General features: G+C 44.3%; 2 protein-coding genes across 2 annotated transcripts in view; both read right to left on the bottom strand.

The window, feature by feature from the left end:
- LOC309367210 (glutathione S-transferase-like) overlaps positions 1-25,234 on the bottom strand; it is a 64,419-nt gene that overhangs the window by 10,852 nt on the left and 28,333 nt on the right. The gene's annotated exons all lie outside the window — the stretch shown is intronic.
- LOC309366273 (uncharacterized protein) lies at positions 245-24,788 on the bottom strand. The gene is made up of 15 exons (XM_081904726.1): positions 24,665-24,788; positions 22,777-22,884; positions 21,412-21,463; positions 20,966-21,098; positions 17,770-17,911; positions 16,948-17,079; positions 15,716-15,835; positions 15,005-15,077; positions 9,255-9,443; positions 6,416-6,522; positions 6,151-6,202; positions 3,676-3,808; positions 2,401-2,542; positions 1,490-1,621; positions 245-549 (listed from the first exon to the last, which is right to left on the bottom strand). The coding sequence occupies exons 2-15, from the start codon at positions 22,861-22,863 to the stop codon at positions 424-426; spliced, it is 1,620 nt and encodes a 539-aa protein (XP_081760852.1). The 5' UTR covers positions 22,864-22,884; positions 24,665-24,788; the 3' UTR covers positions 245-423.

The raw sequence follows: 25,234 nt of genomic DNA, 5'->3' as shown, positions 1-25,234 counted from the left end.
TAAGCATTTTTTAGCTAACCATACTGCCTGTTCCATTTGCTTTGGAGGAGCCATGTGAACAGTGTTGTTTTACAGTCCATTACGTGTGTGTGTTTGATTATGGATTGTGGGTTTTTTTAAAAAAAAATATTATTATTGTAAGTCACTCTGGTTAATAAGAATTCATTAGATGGGAGGTTATAAATATGTGAATGAAAGAATGCATAAATAGCCTTGTCATTTTGCAGTATGAAAGAAAATACACTCTTGTTGAATATTTTAATGCAAGCACTTTACACACTTTAAATCAACATCTGCCCAACATTCCATGTTGCCACTTTTTGCTTTTCATGGCAGGTAACAATCATTTCATTTAAAGATCCCTTGGTTTTCAGCATTTGTGGTGACTCTGGCAAGCAGCCTTAAAATCTGGTGCAATGTTTTTTAGTCACTTGTGAGAATCTTCAGCACAGTTGCGACATATGCATCGTCAGGGGGTGGTTTCCTTTGGCTTCCAGGCTGCAGGAACCTCTTTATGGTGGGAAGATTGCTCACCTTTGCTTTGAAAGCCTAGGGCAAAAATAAAAAAAACAAACAAAATGAATATATATATATATATATATATATATATATATATATATATATCGTAGTGTATAGACTAACATCCCTCTAAAGGATATTTGACAATACAACCTGAAGTAAGGAATTATGTCAATATACGTTAACCAACCACCAGAAAGAGAGACTCGTTGTCCTGCACATAGATAGCTAATATCTGATCCACACAGTCTGATGGCTGCTTCCCCCTGAATGGATCCCACTCTGTGGCACTAACATCTAAATGTGGCAAACAGGTTCACTCCTCTTATATGGAAAACAGATGCTGGAATCAGCTGCATAGGTGGAAACCTCTGGGCATTGCTGGAGCTATGTGGGGATTTCCTTAGGGTACATCTTCTTGAGTACCTGTTTTTCCTCAATCCCCAACTTCCCGTTTATTGTAAGGATGGGGGAGAAATTTGGTTCGATTTGCATTTTACGAAGAAAGTGTATGATTCACATTTCGTGAAACAGGAAACTGAAACACAGCTATCCTTCAACATTTGCACTTCCCTGCATTTTGCTCTCCAGTTAACCTTTTCCACAAAAATGTATATTAGGAGAAAGGGCACAAAAATATCCTATAAGTGAAAATGACTTCCCCCAAACGATTCATATTAGGGGAAATTACTTGCAAAGGTTAGGCTAAATTGGATACAATAATTGGTTCCCCTGTCTGAAATCATAGAGAAATGGCCATTCAGTGTAGAGAATACTGAGCTGGGTGTACCTGACTTCCTATAAGGCAGCTTTTTGGAATCAATTGCCCAGAAAGGGAATCATTATAGTCCCTTAACTATAGCTTAACCTTAACTGAACTCTATGCACCTCAATCTAGAGGTCTGAACAAACACATTCTGAAACATAACGAGAGCAGAATTCTGCATGATGAACTCTCCCAACAGTTTACCTGCAGTTGAGGGAAGGATTCAAGAACCTCCGCTTTCTTCTCCTCTACCATTAAGATTGCCTCAAGCAGCTGTACGTCTGCCCAGCTGAGGCAATTGCCAACGAGAAACTCTTTTCCAGCCTGTTTCAGGGCCTAGAAAACAAACAACAATAAAGAATGTGCTTGGTTTGGGTAAAATGTACTCTCTTACCTTAAAATGTACTTTTAACTCTGCTGAGAAATGTTGGGACAGTGTGAGACATTTTGGGGACTTAAATTTAAATGTCATATAAGCCACATAAGATGATAACCACTCTGATCACTTTTAATAAACTAACACTGAGAGTGCCCAGCACACATTGTGTGTGTGTGACATTGTGCATGCAATGCATGTTGTTCATGACATCACAACGTCTGGAGGAGGCTGAATGCTCCGGAGGAGCTGGCCGCTGAAGCTACGATGCATGCTGGGCCCCCTCAACATTGGCCCCTTTCCAAAAAATATTGAGGGGGCTCAAAACTCATCGGCCCCCTAGAGTTGGTGCACCTGGCCCCCAGGAATCTTTGGGAGAAGGCATGACTGTTTAAAGTTGCACAATGCTACCTTAATTGCATAGCACAGATGAAGCCTCACTCTATATTCAAAGAAGTCTCAGGACATAGTAAAACCTGTCTGATATCTTCAAAGAGCTACGAAAAATATGACCTGTGCCATTAGTCCAAGTCATCATTCTCCAGTGAGGAACCTTCCAGATATTGTTTGGCTACAGCTCCCAACATCTTTGACCATTGGTGATGATGGCAGAGGCTGATGGGAATTGTGGTCCAAAGCTTCTGGAGGACACCGGGATGGCGCAGGCTGATCCCAAGTAACTCATCTTTGGGTTCCCCATCCCTGATGTAGCTACAAATAGGAATCTTTGGTGCCATACCTTTTCGTAGACTGGAAAGTACCTGGTAGTGGCCTTCTCAAGGATGGAAGCAAGCTGCTTCTCCTTTTGCTCAGGTGGAGAAAAGGGATACATCAGAATCATCCCCATCAGGTCCATGGTTCCTTCCACATACATGTCAATGCTGTGAGGACAAAGCAGGCATGGGTAAAGAAAATTCATCTGTTAAACTGAACTTATTGGGAAAATAGGAACATAAAAATGGGAGGTGGGTCTAGCACATATGGCCTGTCGATCTATCCTCATGTATTATTTCAGTGCTTAGGGGTTATCTGAACCACCTTAGAAAGAGAGAACTGGAAGCTTCTAAGCAGAATTACCGTATTTTTCGCTCTATAAGATGCACTTTCCCCCTCCTAAAAAGTAAGGGGAAATGTGTGTGCGTCTTATGGAGCAAATGCCGGCTGCGCAGCTGCCGCTGCACTCAGGAGGCTTTGTGTTGCTTTCGCTGAAGCCAGGAGAGCAAGAGGGATCACTGCTTTCGCTGTGCAGCGATCCCTCTTGCTGTTCTGACTTTGCTTCGCTGGAGAGGCACTGCGCAGCTTTCCCTCTCTGCTTCTGTTTCTCCTCCTGCTTTGTTGGAGAGGCACTGTGCAGAGAGGGAGAGAATATATTTTTTCTTGTTCTCTTCCTCTAAAACTAGGTGCGTCTTATGGTCGGGCGCGTCTTAAAGAGCGAAAAACACGGTAGCTGAGCCTGGGAGTGCTACTTTAGGAGGAGGAGAACTGCACAAATAGCTGCCTAGGGACTTGTTACCAGCTGATGAAAAGACTCTTTGCTTCCTGTGTGTCCCACCTGTAGATATGTAAATAATGCAATTATTTACAAAGGCACTATCAGTCTCCAGGGTTCTCCCTGGAGAAGCCAAAAGGAAGCCAAAACTCTAAATACTACTCGTTGACATGCTAAAGTAAAATCACATAATTGTACGTTGTTTGGGTTGTCGAAAAAGAAGAAGTGCCCTTTTGCCCATTGATTTCAGTGGATCTATCCTGAGTGTGATCAGCATTGGACATCACCCATAATATGTAACACGCAGGACAAACACATGCACACACATATGGGTTGGGCATTAGAACAAGTTAGACACCAAACCAGCAGCCCAAATCTTCAAGAATATCTTTTCCCTGGCCTCTCACAGCTTTTTTTTCTCTTTCCTAGGCAATGCAAATTTTTGAGCATGTGCGAATACTGTTAATACCACTAGAGTCTTTTAATGCAGCTATCAAGTACAGTATGATGAATCATGATAAGTACTATGCTCTTTCTTTCAGGTCCTTCCCATGGAGGTTATATTTCCCCGCGATGTAGTTGAGGATGGCCTTGGTCTGGACCAGCTTCAGCCCATCCATCTCGACCAGAGGGACTTGATCAAACAGCAAGTATCCATCTTTAGGAAAACAAAGAAAAAAGCCAAAACAAAGTCATTGATTGGTCCAAAATGGTTATTCTGTGAGATTAAAGAAATGTGGCAAGATTCTGCCACAGTGAAGCACTTTCAGAGCTAGCATGTGGCCTAACTTTTTGTCAGAAAGCAAACAGCCAAGCAAAAGTAGCCAATCTACTATCATTTTGCAACACGTCTCATACTCTGAATCCATGGGCTCCTTCCAAATAGACTGGAGGTTCTTCCAGTGTCAGAGAAGAAAAGCTAGCTTCTCCCTGCTATTATGACCAATGAGTCCAACATTTGACACATTGAATAAGCTCTCCTATCTTTCCCAGGTGCCATCAAGCTCACAACTTAGATAGAAAACCACAACAAATTCTTTACATGGTTTGCAAGGATGGGAAAAATCAGCTCGGCATAGACACAAAGTGCTGTGCAAGGACCACAGCATTAGTTCTGCAGAGAAACCAACCCCTTTTGGCTCCTCCTTTCCCTGATGTGTTTCTCCCTCCCCCCAGCTGGCTTCTATAAGTAACGCGATGGTGTTTGTTTTTGCTTATTTTCCTCTTCTCTGCCCAACACCTTTTCCTTTTGAGTCATGTCTTTTAGACTGTTAGCCTGAGAGCAGGAACTGTCTTGTTTCTGGGAAGCTTTTTGGCTGAAAAGCAGGGTAACAATGCTTAAAATAATTAAAAGTCTTAGGTAAAAAAAAAAATAAAGATAAAGAAGCCCTGAACGATCAAGTCCATTCAAAGTTAACTATGGGGTTGCAGTGTTCACCTCGCTTTCAGGCCAAGGGAGCCAGCGCTTGTCCACAGACAGCTTTCCAGGTCATGTGGCCAGCAGGACTAAACTGTTTCTGGTGCAATGGAACACCGTGACAGAAACCAGAGCGCACAGAAACATGGTTTACCTTCCTGTTGCAGAGGTACCTATTTATCTACTTGCACTGGTGTGCTTTAAAACTGCTAGGTTGGCCGGAGCTTGAACAGAGCAATGGGAGCTCACCCTGTTGCGGGGATTCCAATTGCCGACCTTCTGATCGGCAAGCCCAAGAAAACATTGCTGAGTATTAACTTTATTTCCCAGGCCCTGTTTTAAATATGATTCAAACCTCCAGCCTCCCAAGGGTTCTGAGGATCAACCACATCTGGACAGATTTCTACATGCTCAGGTCATTTTAATGTCAGACCCTGGGGCCATTTTATAATCTACCACCCCCAAAGAATACACCATGCAAAATAAAAGGAAATAAATAAACTAATTGTTCCAAGGATAGCCTGTCCTATAACCCAGGTACTCAAGCCCATCTATAATTGCCTCAAGGAAGAAATTGTATGTTGTAGCCTAGATTATATAACATGGGATAAAATGAGAAAGATATTTTGCACTGAGGAATGTTACACATTTTGGGGAAAATATGAATTATGTTTTTCCCCATTCAGATCTCCAATAATGCATGTTGTATTTGCCATCTACATGACACACTCATGACACACATTTGGGCATTTTTTGTTTTATTATGTGGGGCAGAAAGGCAGGATAGAAATATTTTAAAATATATTCCTATCAATATAGATTTTACATTTACATTTTATATGTGGGAAATTCAGAGGGTGAAGGGGCAACAGCATGATTTGTGCTTTATGTGCCAAAACACCCTTGGCTGGAGCAAAAGAGATTTTACTTCTTTTGCTGCGTATTGCATGCAGGCTTTCCACTTTTGTCTCTGGTAAACATTTTATGGTTTCAGAAATATCCATGGGTAGAAAAAAGGCTGCTCACTCGTCTGGGCTTACACCCCATTGAATTTAGTGGGGTTCCCCTCTGAATAGGCATACCATATTTTTCGCCCTATAGGACGCACTTTTTCCCCTCCAAAAATGAAGGGGAAATGTGTGTGCGTCCTATGGGGCAAATGCAGGCTTTCGCTGAAGCCTGGAGAGCGAGAGGGGTCGTGCGCACCGACCCCTCTCACTCTCCAGGCTTCAGGAAGCTATCAGCAAGCCTAGGGAGCCCGGGGGAGTTCCCGCAGGGCTCCCTAGGCTGCGGATAGCAGCCTGCTGCCCGGAGCGTGGGGCGCGCTGAAGCAGAGCGCTCCGCGCTTCGGGCAGATATCCACAGAGTAGGGAGCCTGCTGCCCTTGTTTTTCTCCTCTAAAAACTATGGTAGGTGCGTTTTTAAAAGCTCGGGCTTCCCCCGCCCCAGCCCCGTGGCTGGGGGGGGGGGAAAATATTTTTTCCCCTTTATTCCCCCCCCCCAAAAAAAATAGGTGTGTCCTATGGGCTGGTGCGTCCTATAGGGCGAAAAATACGGTATATAGGTTTGTACCATGAGTTTACCTTTGATTAACTTCAAATACTGTTCTCTTGTTTTCAAAAACGTTTCTTCAAACTGGAAAAAAAGACAGGAAAACAGATCCAGTTATTTCCATTCATGTGTCATGCCAATTCTTTTTATTGCATAAAGTTACTACGTGGCTCTTCTGTAGAGACAGAAATAGCTGAGTGAGAGCTGTAAATTGGGAAATCTCCCGTTCAAAGCTCTGAGCACACAATTGTGCAAATTTGTGGTGCAAGGGGAGTTTTCCAAACAGAAGCAACCAACCTCCACTCCAGCTGCTGCTAAGAGCCACCTGATGGATTCCATTCTTCCTCTGCCTTCAAAGTACGTCAGTTTTGGTTTCCCAGACATATTTCTAAGCTGGTGGTTTCCTGATGAGTGCCATTTAATGGGGAGAAGAAAAAGTTTAATTAAATATAAACCAGCAATTCTGTACGCAACCATTCAGGTACAATTTTGCAGAACAGCTCAATTAGGTGGAGCAAAATGAAGAGAATATGTATTATGAATTATATTAAATGTTACCAAAAAAATGAATAAAATATGTATTATGAAAGGCAGAGCATTATTGTGGTTACAACAGGAAAAGGATCTTTTTTTATATATATTAGATATTTATTGGAGTTTTTAATAAAAGAAATACAATAATAATAAACAGCGTTACTTTGTTTTTGCAAAATTTCATAACATCTTTAGACTTCCTCACATCCCCCGCTCCCACTTACATCATTAATAAGTTTTTGTCAAGCAAATTATCATCTTATTTTCAAATTTATAACCACTTGTTTAAATACAATAAAATAATTCTCCTACAAATTTTGTTTCTCTTAATCTCTCTTATCATCAAATTCTGATCCATTTTAGTGATGGCCAATTATTTATAACCAAGCATCCTTCTTAACATTCCACTAAATCACAATGTTTCTGTAGATAAATCTTGAATTCAAGTACAACAGGAAAAGGATCTAGAAGGATTGTCTGATTTCCAAAGACTGCAGTCCCAAGCATGCTTAAGGGGCGAACAAGCTCCAGCGAACACAGTTGAACTCACACCTGAGTTAAAACATGCTTAGGCTCGTGCTGATTTCCAGGCATACGGAATGATACAATTCCTGGATGTCAGCCTGGAGGCAAAAGTCAGTGTCTACACAATTTCTAGTTTTCTCATCCCCTTCAGCACATAAACATGCTGTGCGTGCCTCCCATTATTCCCACCCAGCCTTCCCCCTCTACTCAGTCAAGGCACATGAGCAAGCTCTTGTTCTTTAGCAGGGTGGATTGGATTACAATAGTCATGCCGAGGCCTCCAGTTCCTCAATGGTGTGGCTTATTGAGTGCATAGAAAGGTAAAAGGACCACTGACCATTAGGTCCAGTCATGACCGACTCTGGGGTTGCGGCGCTCATCTTGCTTTATTGGCTGAGGGAGCCGGAATACAGCTTCCAGGTCATGTAGCCAGCATGACTAAGCCACTTCTGGCAAACCAGAGCAGCGCACAGAAATGCCGTTTACCTTCCTGCCGGAGCGGTACCTATTTATCTACTTGCACTTTGACGTGCTTTCGAACTGCTAGGTTGGCAGGAGCAGGGACCGAGCAACGGGAGCTCACCCCATCGCGGGGATTGGAACTGCCAACCTTCTCATCGGCAAGTCCTAGGCTCTGTGGTTTAACCCACAGTGCCACTCGCATCCCTTACTGAGTGCATAGCTACCCACAAAACTCACCACAATATAATAGGTATGTTAGGATGGAACTTGGGCTCCATTCAAGCAGCTCTTTCTTCCATTGTCCCAACATTTCCTTACCTGATAATGTCCATGTTTTATGTGATCTTCCATAGGGTGCAAAAGCCACTTCTTAAAAACTAGCATAATCTAGCTGATGATCAGTGCTCATTTCCATGTCAATTACTTCCAGGGAAAAAACAGCAACCCAAAATTTCACATGATGAAATTTGGGGCAGCATTCTAGCATACATTTCCCCTCCACCATTTAAAATTTAGCACACATGGTGATATATCAATCAAAACACCACAGTTACACAATGCAACAGGTAATGCAGTAAAAAGGGAACCTTAGAATCTAGGATAGCAGTGCTAGCATTATAGTTAGGAAAACAAATGCAGTAATCCCGCAATCTGAATGTGCCCCTGCTTGAGTCTCTATCCTCCTAAATCCAGTTCATTGAAGAATGGTTCAACAAGCCATTGTTTACTGGCTCAATAATGAGCAATGTGCATGTGCAATGTGCATTCACTCCTCTTTTCACATGTCCAGCTTCAGTGCTTACATCCTAGCTAGTTAAACCACATTTGCCATGAGGTCTGAACTGGGAAACTGCTTTAATTTCTGTTTGCAAAACACAATATGAAACCAGGATAGTTTCTCAGCTCAAGATCATTATGTCTGACTGAGCCAGGTCATCCAGCTTTTCGTGGCAATACCTGACACCAAGGGGGTGCAGGAAGGTAAAGAAGCAGTGTTGTAGTTGCTATGAAGTAACTCAACCCAAGCGGAGTTATGGGTATTAGTGCTCAAAGGTTTAAAGCAAACACTCAAATTTCAATTGTCATCAAAAAATGGATGGATTGGATGGTGCTATAAGATCAATGTTCTGTAAACAATGCATAGCTCAAAAGCTCTTTTTCAGCCTTGGCAGCATATATTTTAAGACTGGGATGAAATCCACAGCGCATCAGAGATGTTGAATATAATTGCAAGGGGGGGAAGTAAATAACTTTCTGGAAACTTGGGACTTGTTAAGATCCAGATCCTGTATGCTGGCTGGAAAAATTGCACATGTAAATATGTAAAGTATTTGTTTCATTCTAATTAATAAGGTGATCTAATTATTTCACCTGAAATAAATACCTCCCCTTTAGCTGTTTTCACAAGCTGATGCCTTCATGGCAAATCATGAGATGCAGAGGTTAGCAATTGGACCAGGATGGGTGATGGGAGGACAATTAAATTTTCCACCTGGAGACAACTGAAAGGGGGAAAGGGTATTGCCTTGAGGGTTATTATCAGGGATCATTCGCCTACAGCAGGAAAGTGCTGGCCCACATTTTAAAAATTCCAAAATCCATCTTAGTACAATACCTTTATTAGGCCAACCAAAATGCCACAAAATAGTGTGCAAAATTTCTTGTTCTCTGGAACCCTTTATCTGCCTAGTTGGCCAACTAAGTAGGGCGAAGGGAAGAAAGAACAATTGCCCAATAGTTTGGCTCTGCATGCCTGCATCTGTTAAGGAGCCTTCAGATGGAAGGTGGGAGAAGGTAACAGATATTCAAGTGATGCTCTGTCAGGAGCCATGCAGGTTCCAGGTTTGCACAAGACCTATCAGGACGGAGAAACACACAGGGCTCATCCACACTTCTGCTTCTCCTGTGCCTAGAAAAGATGGGTCGGAGCGGTTTTCTCCTCCTTTCCCAGGGAAAACCCTCTCTTTGGCTCTAAACTGGGAAAAATGGGAGTCTACAGAAAACCAAAAGTGCCATTTGCTTACATTGAGCTCTGAAGAGCAGTTTTCCCTATGGGAGGAGCAGGGAGCAGCAGGAGGGACAAATACGCTCCACTTCCCAGTGGGGAGGAGTTGCGGTGGACCGCATGGCCACCCACTCCCCACCGGGGACGGGGGACTTTGTCCCCCATTGCCTGGGGGATCCAAGTCACATCAGAGCCCGGCCAGCCAACCTGCTGTCCAGGGGGGGCGTGGTCGGGGCTGTTTAAACGGAGGGGCAAGCCAGAGGACTTCCTCTTTGGCTCACTTCCTCAATCACCCGCCCTCCCTCCCTATTTTGCAGGTTAGGCAATGGCCTTGCTATGGACTTTGGTTGGTTGCCTTGGTTGTCTGAGGGGCCTGGTAGGAATTTTTCCACTTGGCAAATTGGCACTGGCCACTTGGTTTTCACCTACCTCGTAGCAATCATCACAACTTTGGTAGGGTTGCAGTTAGGCATTGTTTGACCTTGTGTGGGGGAGGGGAGGTGTGGCCATCACCCGCCCCTCCATGCTTAAGGGTACTCCGTTAAAGGAACCCAGGGGTGTTGATCTAGTCTGAAGCCCGGCTGGGGGCTAGGGCCTTGACACGACCCCGACGGAAATACCAGGGGGAGCTTGAGTGGGTTAGCATCGACAGGGCTCCCCCTACTGGTGGCTTACCCTTACTGAACTTCCTGCACAATGGGCAGGAGTCAGGTATGGTCAGGTCCAATCAATGCCTAAGCCAATACTGCTCACATTCTGTAATTTCAATAAAGTTATGGCCCAAAATTTGCCCAATACATAAACCTAATATCCGTGTCCTTGTGTGAGTTATTTCCAACGATGGGGTGGCTGCGGGGTCTCGACACGCAAGGGGAAATGCGGATAAGTTGAACTCCCATCTCTGGAAATGCAAAACCCAAGCATCTCCCTCCAGGTCTGACTCTCTCCCATGCCCAATGGAGGTTCCATGGTAGGTGAGAAAGAGGAATAAAGAGAAACGGGGAAGACTTTAGACCAGGGGTGTCAAACTCAAATTCATCGGGGGCCGCATCAGCAGTTTGGCGCCGCTAGAGGGCAGACGTTCTCTGGCTTGTAGGCTGCCGCGCATGCGCTGAAGAGGTGGCTTTCTTGTGTAAAAAAAAAAAGCGAGAATAAAAGGTGAAGGCTGGCGGCCGGCGGCGGCTACACGGGCCACATGACAAGGTCTGGCGGGCTGGATTCGGCCCGCGGGCCTTGTGTTTGACACCCGTGCTTTAGACTAACAAAGGTGGAGTTTGAGTAATTCTTCCAAAGAAATGAGAAGATGAGGCGTTTTGCATTGGTGTGGTTCAGTGGTGGCCGTTTCTCAATATAGAAACAGGAAAGTGATGCCATCAGCACTTTGTTTCGTGCACACAGATTCTGCAGTCTACACTATTCAAGTTATTTGGTGTGTACAAGTTGTTTTGGTGTGAGGCAGATACCAGCAGCAAAGCACCTTGTTCATATTTTCATGCAAAAACAACCCTGCTAAAGAGGCACTCTTCTGGGTACACTTATCAGGAATCATCTGTACTGTCGGATAGGCTATCATTTTAACTGCACATGTTCCACTCTTATATTATCTGCACTCAAGTTCATGCAAAGCTTGTCTGAGACCCAAGGCAGGAGTCTTGTTAGAATGTACAGTAATGAACACAAAGAGAAAAGCAGCTGGTCCCTGGTGCTGCCCCCCCCAGCCATAGCCCCCCAATACCTGGGGCAAGTGTACCCTGCTGCTCTGTCCAGGCCTCTCTGCACCAAAGAGTATGCAGAAGAAAAGCAACATATTCTGGTTTGGGGGTTTTGTGTTTTGTTTTTTGCAATTTATATGGCCGTCAAATCAACAGGTGCTGTTGTATGCCCAAGCCAATCCTTAGCTTGAGGGATGTTTTGCAACAGATTAAAAGAAAAAATATGCATAATAAATAATATTTAAATGCAGCGTGCACACACACACACACACACACACACACACACATTTTTGTTAAAAAATGTTGTCTTGGAAGTAAGTGTCACTGGTATTTACTTCCAGGAAAGTGTGCTTAGGGAATCCCATTACAGAAATAAGCGCCATTGAATAAGTGCCATTACAGAAATAAGTGCCAGGGCAGTATGCTCAGAGATTACAGGCTTTGTTTTGCCCCTTCAGATGATGGTCGTTCATTCCTCACTGGCTACCCCCCCACCCGAAATGTATTTGCTCTATTAAAATAAGAGGCACAACAATCTTCCCCTTCCCTCCAGCAACATAGTATGCAGCAAATCCATGTGCAATCCCCATTTCTCACAGCAAGAGGGAACGCTCTTCAACCTGTTGCTGTGCTTCAAAGCAAAACATAGAATCATAGAACTGTAGAGTTCGAAGGGACCACGAGGGTCATCTAGTCAAGCCCTCTGCAGTGCAGGAATCTTTTGCCGAACATGGAGGTCGAACCCATCATGACTCTGAGATTGCTTTCATCTAACTGAACATCAACCACTCTTTATTATAGTATCCTTTAACCAACCCCACACTTTCACTTTTTGCCCTGGCTAATCCACCCCATGCTATATTCCCACTTTCCTTGCTTTCATCAATTAAAATACAATTATTTATCCCCTCCTTCCTCATGCCAAAGGCAAAGTAAAATATTGCTGCACGCAGCTTTCTGGGGTGAATATTTAACCCAATATCCACACAGCAGTTAATTTAAAGCCTCTTAGACCCCACTTAGCCTGTGAGCAAGTTCAACTGAACTCAATGGGGCTTACCTCTGAGTAGAACTGTATAGGACTGCACCTGTTAAGGCTGAAAAAGTTGCTTATTTCCAACTTCCAGTACTAACCTTTCGCAAAGCCGAACTTAGCTGATCTCTTTCTTCACACGCAGATAAATTGTGCCTTCAAAATCCTGCAGTCCAGGAAACTCCACCTACTTTGGGGGAGTCTCTTCCTCTTGTCTTACCACTCAGTTAAAAAACAAAACAAAAAAACAGAAACTTGGGCTTGGTTACCATTACTAAAGTTTTGTGAGCATGCATGAATAAACGATGTACTATCTGAAACTGCTGTATTTACTGTTTTTTAAAGGTAGATCAAAATGTACAGTTTCACGCATTCAAAGCAGGTGAGAAAGGGTCCATTATGCTTTGTATTTGAGAGACTCCTGTGTACAGAGCTGCACATTTTTCATGGATTTACAATGCATGATATCTGCATTCATCACATGATGATCAAAGGCTTCACACTTACCTGGGAGAAAAGCTATAATATGAATTGGGGCTTGCTTCATTCTGAGCAAACAGTGCCTGGGATTGGAGTCCACATGACCTCACTGAGCAAAACAGGTCTTAATGGGTCCATTAAGGTATGGATCTGCTATGATTCCAAAGGTACTGCACCACCACAACCACCAAACAGAATTAAAACTGCAGCAAAGTATGTATTTCCACCTCTGGTGAGTCAGGACCTAATGCAACTCCCTACCACACCATAGCTGTTCCCTACCATAGCTGCTCTATGCATCTCAGACTGACAGGGCTTCCTGTCAGGTGTAAAAATGGTGTCATACACTTCCTGTCACGTCATGCATGAGGCAACCTTAATTTTCCATTTGCTTGAATTCCTGATGAGAGAATAGGAGGAGGACCAGCTCCAGGTCTGAGGTGGACCAATGTAGGACGTGGGTGGCGCTGTGGTCCGAGCCTCTGAGCCTCTTGGGCTTGCCAATCCGAAGGTTGGCAGTTCAAATCCCTGCGACGGGGTGAGCTCCTGATGCTCTGTCCCAGCTCTTGCCAACCTAGCAGTTCAAAAGCATGCAAGTGCAAGTACAGTGGTACCTTGTTTTGCGACCGGGATCCATTCCGGAGCCCCGGTCGCTAGCAGAAAAGGCCGCAGGGTAAAGTGCTCATCTGCGCATGTGCGCAGAGCGGTTTGTGCTTCTGAGCATGCACGAGTGACAAACCCAGAAGTAACCCAGCAGTTCCGGGTTTGCTGTGGATGTTCACTGGAACGGACACTAGACAAGGAAGATGTTCACAGAGGTATTACTGTAGATAAATAAGTACTACTGTGGCGGAAGGGTAAACGGTGTTTCTGTGCGCTCTGGCTTCAGTCACGGTGTTCCGTTGTGCCAGAAGTGGTTTAGTCATGCTGGCCACATGAGCCGGAAAGCTGTCCGTGGAAAAACGCTGGCTCATAGCTGTCAACTTACAGATTTGAAAATAAGGGACCAGCAGCCTTGAAAATAAGGGACCAGCAGCCAAAATAAGGGACATGCAGCCTCACCTGTTCCAGGAACTCCAGTCTTCCTGTCCTCCTGCAGTCTGGTCAAACTCATGCTGGTAGCTTTGAGAACACTGTCCAACCAACTTTGTAACCAGAGGTTCAACTGAATAGAATCTGAATCACATGCACCACAAAGCCTATGCAGCCTCAACTTAAGATGGCTCCCCGGCCTAGCTTAGCACTGCAAAGTTTGCAGCAGCACATGCAACAAAATGGCGTCCAGCATTCAAAAAACCCCTCAGCTTGCATTAACTAGCCACACACAAGGCATGCAAGCTCCACCCCCAGTCATTCTTAGACTTCTTATTGGGTGAGCAACACAGCCAAGCAACACAGTTGGAGCCTCCCTCCTCCCTGGCCGGCAGGGAGGGAGGGAGAGGAGCTGCTTCCTTTGAAATTTAAGGGACATCATTTAAGGGACATTTAAGGCACATCCATCAATAAGGGATAGCAGTGGGACATGGCGCTGGAATAAGGGACTGTCCCTTCGAATAAGGGACACTTGACAGCTATGCGCTGCCTCCCTCAGCCTGAAAGCGAGATGAGTGCCACAACCCCATAGTTGCCTTTGACTGGACTTAACCATCCAGGGGTCCTTTACCTTTACCTATCATCAGGTCCTGGAGACATTTCCAACAGCTGACAACTCTGGTTAATACAGTCATCTGAACAGCCATTTTTAGTCTGCATTTTCAAGAGGATCATCTTTACTTATGTGTGTGCATACAGTGGTACCTCAGGTTACAGACGCTTCAGGTTACAGACTCGACTAACCAAGAAATAGTACCTTGGGTTAAGAACTTTGCTTCAGGGTGAGAGTGCGCGGTGGTGGTGTAGCGGGAGCAGGAGGCCCCATTAGCTAAAGTGGTACCTCAGGTTAAGAACAGTTTCAGGTTAAGAATGAACTTCCAGAACGAATTAAGTTCTTAACCCAAGGTACCACTGTACATAGTCTTTCTGGCAAGCCATGCTTGCTATCTCTCCTGATTCCTGCGGTACCCCACTTTCTGCCCTCTGGCTACTCCCACTGGAAAAGTAGATAGAGCTGAAGGAGGAAATTGGGAGAGAAGTACCCTTTCCCACTTCCTCTTTCAGCTCTATGTTCTTCTCAGGGTTTGGGTTGGCACGTGAGCAGCTGACCAGAAACTGGAGTGACCAAGAGAGTGGAAGGGAAAAGGAAGTGAATGACGGGGAGCAGAAAGTGGGGTGCTACAGAAATAAGGAGAAAGACTGCCAGTCATTCTATTCCCCTCCCCCCAAGGTGCCAATCTAAAATTTGAAAAGGACATATAGCTGAAAGAGGAAATGCCAAAGAACACCACTCTTTCAATATCCCCCTTCAGCTCTGTGTACTTGTTCAAGAGGAGGAAAGATAACTATCTCATGACAAAGAGGACCTGAGTATCATAGGCTTCATGAGCACCAGGGGAAATATTCAAGGGTGCCATTTCATACATCATGTCTGTGACCCCAGCCTAAGTATTTAAACTGGATAAAAACACAGCATTTCTTATTATAACATCATTTTTATTGTCAAATGCTATCTATCTTAATATATTGCCCCAATCTAGGTTTGTAATCGCCCACCCCTACACCCAAATGCGGCTCGCTAAAGAGTTTTACATTAGCATTTATCTCAAAACTTTATTTGTTAGCCAGAAGCCAACTGGATTATTATTTAAAAGCAGCCCACTAGCTTTAAGAAGCATTTGCAAAGCATTGTTAAAGACAGCTGCTTCCCAGATAGGAGTTAACACAGTGCAACATATGCCCAGTTTTCATTTCCTGTTGAAAACCCTGTTTGCTGTTGTTACAAATTTTTCATCAGGGGGAGGCTTCCTTGGGCTTCCAGGCTGAAGGAACTTCTTAATCGTAGGGACATCACACATTCTTGCTTTAAAAGCCTAAAATTGCAAATGTTCCAAATCATTCAGAGCAAGAAAATTAGGTCTGCAATCTAAAAATTACAGCGCTGAACAAATTTGAAGCCAGTGTAAGTGTCTGGCCCGAATCCTGAGAAGTGTGAGTTTGCTGACTACAGCCCCAATCAATGACTGTCAGTTCCTGAAGTCTCTTGGGGAAAACCACAACAGTAAAACCAATAATTCATACTTTCCAAACCAAAATGCTAACCGAAACACAGCTACCCCTTGGAAATAGGCCCTTTTCTGAATTTTGCAATGCAGTTCTGCAATGAAAAAGATGTGTATATTAGGGGGAAATGTGCATAAAATGGGTAGCTCAAATGGAAAGCAAGAGATAAAGGTTTAGGATACAGTGGTACCTCAGGTTACATACGCTTCAGGTTACACACTCCGCTAACCCAGAAATAATGCTTCAGGTTAAGAACTTTGCTTCAGGATGAGAACAGAAATTGTGCTCCGGCAGCATGACAGCAGCAGGAGGCCCCATTAGCTAAAGTGGTGCTTCAGGTTAAGAACAATTTCAGGTTAAGAACGGACCTCCGGAACAAATTAAGTACTTAACCCGAGGTACCACTGTACTTTGCTGCAGGGACTTGGGCCATCAACGTAATATGAGATAGAAACTAAGGTTGCCATACGTCCGGAATTTTCCAGACATATCCGGGATATTGCTATCTCTAGCAGTGTCCAGGCAGAAATCAGCAAAAAATGTCTGGATAATCTGGACATATGGCAGCTCATGCAGGCAGTGCAATGTTTGGCTATTTTCCTTAAAAATAGCCCCCAAACAGCATTTATTTACTTTTTTTGCGATTTTGCCATAAAAAGCTCAACAACTTTGGCCCCCCAAAATGATTTTTTCTGGATTTTCGCTGTTTGAAATATGGCAATCCTATGGAAACTCTAGCTTTCATTAGAATGGTGTTGTGTTGTATAACATACTTCCTTGTTCTCAGGAGTATCAGCATCTGACTAGGTATACGTGAGTTTGGAAAATGTCGAGGACACAATCAGTCAAATGCCTGTTCACTTCAGCTGAAGGTTTATATTACTGAGTACACGGTCATTGTTAATTCAGCTACTTCTTTTACCTGCAACAAAGGAAACTGTGAGAGAATGGTGGACTCCTTCTCTTCTGCCATTAATAGGGTCTCAATCAGTTGGACATCAGCCCAGGTCCACTGGTTGCCAAGAAGGAAAGGTTGCCTGTTCTCTTTTAAAACCTACGGAAGAAAAGTTCATTGCATGCATGTACATGGCAGGACGAAGCGAGGAGGTAGCTACAAGGCGAGAGGGTCTTTTCAGGGTGGCACTCATATCTAGAATGTTCTTCACACAGAGGGTCATCTAGTGGCCATGCATTGGTCATTAAGGCATCAGGCAAAGACCATTTTCTTCTTCCAGGCCTTTTAGGGTTTATGCATTTACACTCCACTTTTTACCAAAGCACGTGGTTCTGCCAAACCCTAACTAGCACCAAAATCTATGGCCTTTCACTTTCAACAAAATATGACATACCAGAACATGGTGCCAGCATGTTACATACAGTAAAGGTAAAGGGACCCCTGACCATTAGGTCCAGTCATGACCGACTCTGGGATTGCGGCGCTCATCTCGCTTTATTGGCCAAGGGAGCCGGCGTACAGCTTCTGGGTCATGTGGCCAGCATGACTAAGCTGCTTCTGGCGAGCCAGAGCAGTGCACAGAAATGCCATTTACCTTCCCACCAGAGTGATACCTATTTATCTACTTACACTTTGACGTGCTTTCGAACTGCTAGGTTGGCAGAAGCAGGGACCAAGCGACGGGAGCTCACCCCATTAAGGGATTTGAACTGCTGACCTTCTGATCGGCAATTCCTAGGCTCTGTGGTTTAACCCACAGTGTCACCCACGTCCCGTTACATACAGTACCTTCTCATAAACTGGGAAGTATCTTTTTGTGGCTCGTTCAATGATTAAACTAAGATTCTTCTCTTTTTCTCCAGGAGGTGATTTGTGGTGAACCCTGATCATTCCCATCAGATCGGTTGTTCCTTCCACGTACATATCAATTCTGGGGGGAAAGAGAGTCCATGTCATCCTAAATAAACTACAGGCTGCCCTGATCATTAGGCATTGCTGAAGCTTAGCTTCCCATGTGTCTGGTTTCGGCTCCAGCACTTGATGGGATGGAAAAGCAAATGGTGGCGGAGAAGGGAGCATAGAATCATAGAGTTGGAAGAGACCACAAGGGCCATCGAGTCCAACCCCCTGCCAAGCAGGAAACACCATCAGAGCACTCCTGACATATGGTTGTCAAGCCTCTGCTTAAAGACCTCCAAAGAAGGAGACTCCACCACACTCCTTGGCAGCAAATTCCACTGTCGAACAGCTCTTACTGTCAGGAAGCTGAGCATCTGTGCAACGCATACTTGTATGGATGCTGATCCCGCTAGTCCCAAGGCCACCATCTGAATGGTCAAGGATCAACACAGGGATCTGCACACTTTACAGGCTAGCAGGTGTACTGAGGTGGCATTCCTATGTACCTGGACCAAGCCTCATAGGCCATAGAAGAATTTACTTCCAAGGAAACATGCATAGGCTTGAATTCAGGGGGGGGAGGGGGTATCTGCTCCTACCACATAAACACACCTCCTATTTAGGAACACGTTTACAATATTGTCAATAAGTACTGGGTGCAACTTGCTTATAAAACTGCACTGTAAACCAAATCCTTCCCTATCTCTGTTTGTTCTGCCTTTCCTCCCACGCCTTCTATGCCTTGCTTCAAGTGGTGTTTGTAATATTAACAATCACGCAGGGGTAAAATAAAAGAAAGAAATTGATTAAAGCAAGCTTGCATTCAACGCCTAGCTCTCTCTGACCCTCCAGCAGTTTTTGCTAAGACACTTCCTGGTAGCTGTTTCCTGAATCTGTGCTAAGTTTCTCTCCCTGGCTGCTGTCCTCTTGCTTAGTTCCACATATAAATATTTATATAAATATAATCTATATAAATTAAATTTTCTGTTTTACATTTTAAAGTACTCATTTTTACATCCTTAAGATATCAATGACTTCCCGTCTTCTCCTTCCATAGCTCATTTTCCATATCATAAAGGTAAAGGGACCCCTGACTATTAGGTCCAGTCATAGCCGACTCTGGGGTTGTGGCACTCATCTCGCTTTATTGGCCGAGGGAGCCGGTGTACAGCTTCCAGGTCATGTGGCCAGCATGACTAAGTCGCTTCTGGCGAACCAGAGCAGCGCACGGAAACGCCGTTTACCTTCCCGCCGGAGCAGTACCTATTTATCTACTTCCACTGGCGCACTTTCGAACTGCTAGGTTGGCAGGAGCAGGGACTGAGCAACGGGAGCTCACCCCATCGCAGGGATTCGAACTGCTGACATTCTGATCGGCAAGCCCTAGGCTCTGTGGTTTAACCCACAGTGCCACCTGCGTCCCTCATAATCATATTAGGGTGCTCCTAATAAGCACCCCTGAGGAATGCAAGTGTATAAAACAAGTAAAACATGAAAGTTTAAAAATACTAAGAAAAATGCTAAAACACACCCTGGACAGCTCAGTTGGGTAGAGCGTGGTGCTGATAATGCCAAGGTTGCAGGTTCAATCACCGTATGGGACAGCTGCATATTAAAGTTGTAGTAGATGATCCTCAGGGTCCTATATGATTCTTCCAAAGTCTTAATCCCTTTGCACAACATTAGCCACTGCAGGAGTCAGAGAGGCACCACAGGCTATCGGGTTAACCCTTCATCTGCCAATCACTCTGCAGAAAGTATTGATAAAAGGCTACTTTCAGTCAGGCCCTTTTCTCAACAAAAGGGCCAATTTATCAATGAAACCATACTCTATTCGAATAAAACATGAACCAAACAAATACACTGAGCAAGGCTGAGACCATGTTTAGCCTCTAGTCGACCTCAGAGACCCCTCCGTCCACATAGCAGGAAATTCTTCCTGAGCCTCCCGCCTGTGAAACTGGTTTAACAAGAAACTATCTAAGCAGACCTGTCAAAAAGGCAGATCTGTGTATGAGTGAAACTGGTCCTTGTCAATGGATTCTGGAGTCGAGGTATTCACTATTTCAAAAAGGTGTCTCAGACAGGCCAGGGAGGGCTGTTAGCAGGTATTGTCTGCCAATCAAGATGCCTGACTTGTAAATATGTCAGAGAAACATGAACTCTGAGCAGGATCTGATTTACATAGAATTGTAGAGCGTAGAACCCATTTTTATGGCATTTGTATTACAATTTGGGGTGGTCTTTCTGTTACAATTTCTGAAGCTTTAAAAGGGTCTGCACATTCTGCTCTGGGCTCCTGACCTCCTTACGTGTGTGTGTGTGTGTGTGTGTGTGTGTGTGTGTGGTTGCAACAGATATGCAATGAATAACAGCTAGCCTTGCTTCCTGTTACTAGGTTCCATCTCAGTTTTGTTTTCTCTGACCAACACTGGACCTTGACAGGAGTGGGGCTGTAAAATCCAACTCCAAATTTTCTTACATGATTGCTATAAATATGGAAGAAGTGTATATGCAAAACATATGCATATGCTTCTTCACAGCTGTTCCAATACCTTTTTGCTACCTGAAGCTGAGCCCAGAGGGTATCCCCCCTTCTAAGTTATTGCTGTTGCTATTCAGTCACCACTTCTTGCCTTCATTTCTCCTCAAGTGGGTGGCGCTGTGGGTTAAACCACAGAGCCTAGGGCTTGCCGATCAGAAGGTCGGCGGTTCGAATCCACACGACGGGGTGAGCTCCCGTTGCTCGGTCCCTGCTCCTGCAAACCTAGCAGTTGAAAGCACAAAGTGCAAGTAGATAAATAGGTAGCGCTCCTGCGGGAAGGTAAACAATGTTTCTGTGCACTGCTCTGGTTCAGCAGAAGCGGCTTAGTCATGCTGGCCACATGACCTGGAAGCTGTACGCCGGCTCCCTCGGCCAGTAAAGTGAGATGAGCGCTGCAACCCCAGAGTTGTCTGTGACTGGACCTAATGGTCAGGGGTCCCTTTACCTTTACCCTTTATTGTTTTGTTATATTAAAAAAGCAGGTGCTTAGGCCAGAAAAAACCTTGCATATTAGTGTAATATGGCTTCTAAAAAGCATACTGTGCTCTCTCCTTCAGGTTTTTCCCATAGAGGTTGTGTTTTGCAGCAATGTAGTAGAGGATGGCTCGAGTCTGCACTAGCTTCATTCCGTCAATTTCAACCATGGGGACTTGTTGAAAGAGCAGAAATCCATCTGTTGAAAGAGAATCATCATGTCAGCCCTGGCAAGTTCCTGTACTGCTTTGAATGGTGAACAATGGGAAAGGAACAATGGGAAAGGAAGCATTTAAAGAAAAAAAGGGGGGATTTCATTGGTTGAACTTCTGCCCACCCATAGTGAGAGCAGAGATGCTTGTAACACCATTTCCAATTTTGAAGCAGAATCAAAGTAGCTGAGTTCTTGTTCACACACACCCTGCCCAAACACACTTGCATTAGAATTTATTGGCACACACACACACACAGAGCTCTGGATCTGGATGCAGTTATTAAATCTGTAGCCTTACCTTTTAATAACTTTTCATATTGCTCTCTTGTTTCCAAAAACTCTTCTTCAAACTGAAAAAGCGAAAGGACTAACATTTCATTTATTTATAATCAACCAAGAGTGCTGTAGCACGTTAACCAATAAATTTATTACAGCATATGCCTTTATGGGTCATAGCCTACTGCATCAGTGACCATCTAAGTGGACAATTTATATAACATGAGAATAGAAAGAATGAAACTTTTAAATAGAGGTCCAAAGGCTAAGCAACATACGAACCAGCCATGGCTGTGTTACGAGACTACACAGAGCATTAATGGATTATTATGGATCAGGGATATTGAGTGAATAAATATAATTGGTTGATATAGGACTTTAAGCTAGATTAATCTTTTCCTAGTCCCTGGCATGCCAACTGTTGTTCTGTTAAGTGGTTCTGTTAATTTCAAACAAGAACACACACTTGTCTATCATGTTGAGAGCTCATTTCCATGTTATTGTATTCCAGAAAGAAAGAAAAAGTGTTTGCAGCCTGCTTAACCTGGAAAAGGTAAAGGTAAAGAGGGACGCGGGTGGCGCTGTGGGTTAAACCACAGTGCCTAGGACTTGCTGATCAGAAGGTTGGCGGTTCAAATCCCCACGACGGGGTGAGCTCCCGTTGCTCGGTCCCTGCTTCTGCAAACATAGCAGTTTGAAAGCACGTCAAAGTGCAAGTAGGTAAATAGGTACCGCTCCGGCGGGAAGGTAAACGGTGTTTCCGTGCACTGCTCTGGCTTGCGAGAAGCAGCTTAGTCATGCTGGCCACATGACCTGGAAGCTGTACGCCGGCTGCCTCGGCCAATAAAGCGAGATGAGCACTGCAACCCCAGAGTCGGCCATGACTGGACCTAATGGTCAGGAGTACCTTTACCTTTAGTAACCTGGAAAATGTGGGAGTAAGGTGAGGGAGTTGGAGGCAGCATCCCAGCATACAGTTCTTTCCTGATTTCCAAGTGGCCCTATAACCTGACAGCTTTAGTGACAATTTCAGCATTACAGACCAGAGTGTGGGTTGTGGGATATGTGATATCCTCCTGTAACAAAAGGAAGCCTTGTGGCTGCCTTGGTTATGCTTTCCTTGGTTTTTGAAATAAAAAATATTGCATCGAAAGGAAATGTGTCCATGATGTTGGGTGACAGCCAAGGATCTTACTCCTATCGTTGTGAAATAATGGGTTATGTACCTGTGGCTGCCCTGCCAAACCATCTAGATCACAAACCCAGTCTCCTGTATGGTCCTAAGGATGCTCTAATTGTGGCAATGGTTCCCGTGGTCATCCTGCCATGACTTCCAACAATCAACTCATTTGCAGATTTTCGTCTGGAAGAAAACAAAGGCACAGACCTCGACACCTGCAGCAGCTAACAGCCAGCGAATGGATTCCATTCTCCCTCTTCCATTGAAATAATAAAGCTTGGGTTTCCCAGCCATGGTATTCAGGTGCTGAGTATTCTGGAAGGAAAGAGCGGAAAGATGGAAGTGTTTATGGGGAGGCTGAAAGCAATGCAAACAATATAGGTTTGGGGAAGAAAATTAATAAATGGTAGGATTTTTATTAGTTGGGATATGAAGGGAATATACCAGCTGCAGAGGAATTCCTGGGCTGGCCAATGCAAAAATGACCTGGTCAAGTGAGGGCCATTAAGAAACAATAGAGGGCCATACTGGCAAGGCAAGAGAACTGTCTTTCCCCCTGCCCTGAGGTGTGAACAGAGGGGATTTGGAAGGTGGGCCAGGTAACTGGGTGTAAGGTGACAGGAAAAGGGTGTTTTAGCAAGATCCATCTTGGGCAGGTGGGGTGGGGGGAGATGCCTTGGGCTCCAGTCCTGGCGCTGTGGTCTAAGCCACTGAGACTCTTGGGCTTGCTGATCAGAAGGTCAACAGTTTGAATTCCTGCGATGGGGTGAGCTCCTGTTGCTGTGTCCCAGCTTCTGCCAACCTAGCAGTTTGAAAGCATACCAGCGCAAGTAGATAAATAGGTACTGCTGCAGCGGGAAGGTAAATGGCATTTCCATGCTCTATGGTTTCCGTCACAGTGTCCCGTTGCACCAGAAGTGGTTTAGTCATGCTGGCCACATGACCCGTAAAGCTGTCTGCGGACAAAAGCCAGCTCCCTTGGCCTGAAAGCGAGAAGAGCTCCACAACCCCATAGTCGCCTTTGACCGGACCTAACCGTCCAGGGGTCCTTTACCTTTAACTTTACCATTTCTTAAAGCTACAACAGCCTCTGCCGTGTCTTCAATTCTCCTATGTAGCACAGACCTGGCTTGAGGTACAAGTTCCCTAGAATCCTGTACACAGCTTGGCAGAGATTGGGGTGACTTATAACAATATTTTGCAGGAGGTACATTTTACAATATTCATCTCAAGTCTGGGAACTAAATGCAGATCTTTGTTTTCTTTGATAGGTTTTATTTATTATTCATGTCTTTATTGAAACACACTTGCCTTTTCACGCATAGGGCAGCTTATTATGAGTGATATGAAGTCACACAGAACCAACAATAAAACTGAAAAGCTCCACAACATACCAAAAGCTTTCAGCATCCAGCTGGTTGCCAACTCTCCAATGAGAGCATGACAACAGTAAAACCACAAATCCTAGAAAAGAATAACTCTGTGGCCAAATACCTTATGAAACAAGCTTTTTAAACATTGCTTTTGAAAGATCAGGAGACACAAATGTATACAGATTAACCTTCCTTAGAAGCTTGTTCTACCAGTTGATTCACTTGTGATCTCTCCATGTTCTTTTATCACCTCGGGTGCCAAATTAATATGCAGCTGTAAATTCAACAATTGTTGGAACTACAAAGCCTTAAAATTGGCTTAAAATTAAGGTTTTGTTACAGGAATCCAAAAGAGCAGTATTGTATGTCTTAACTCCACCCAAACTCTGAGTTAGCTGGCAAGCAGACAACTTCTGCCTCTTCCATGCTTTCTGCCAGCGTTCATGTGCCCCTGACAAGGAGAAAGGCAGCAGGTGGAAGGCGAACCTTCTCTAAGCATGGAGGAAATGACCACGAATGCTTCATTTGCTGAATGTTTGCTCTTGAGGCAAGTGGCATGCAAACTCATACAGACAGGCATTTCCTTTTTGCCTGTTAAACCGTTCTTCAGAAGACATAGATTCAATGCAACCACGCCAACATTTTTTATGATTGCTGTCCCTGCTTTCTTTGTATAGCCTTAACTTAGTTATTAAAGACATGGATGTGCATCAGGAACTAACCTCGGAGCCTTTGGTGTGAGCGTCAGGTGGTTCTTTCTGTTGTGGCACAAAAAGCTTTGCCTAAAAGCAATTAAATCCTGGAACTCCTCCCACAGAGGTGACTTTGCCACTCAAACAATAAAGATAACGTTCCAGCCTCTGTTTGAGTGAACCTAAAGCCTCGTTCGCAAGCTCAACAAGGATTTGCAGTTCCTTCCTGCACTAGTACTGGCTAATTTGTCACGTCTCGGTTCTAAAGTGTCTGTTTTCTACCCCGGATTAATGATATTCTCTCTAACGTGCACACGAGGTCAAAGATGATTTTTAATGTCATGTGTGAAAACACCCGGAACTTTCAGATCTGTGTGGATTTAAATATAAGTTAGTGTGTGATAAATTCCAGAGAGTTAACCATGTGAATCCTTTTTGGCAAATCCAGTTGAACAACTTTTCAAAAGATCAACAACCTTGTTAATAAATAGTGTGGCATAAGCTGTTGTGGGCCAGCTTGTCTGTCAAAGTTGGACGTGACCCATGAGAGCTTGTGCCAGGATATTATCGTCAATTTGTTCATTGACATCTTTGGCCAGA

Source organism: Podarcis melisellensis (assembly GCF_964234715.1).
Source record: "Podarcis melisellensis genome assembly, chromosome: 3".
NCBI lineage: Eukaryota > Metazoa > Chordata > Lepidosauria > Squamata > Lacertidae > Podarcis > Podarcis melisellensis.
Note: the sequence above shows the minus strand (reverse complement) of the source record. Positions and strands in the feature narration are given on the sequence as shown.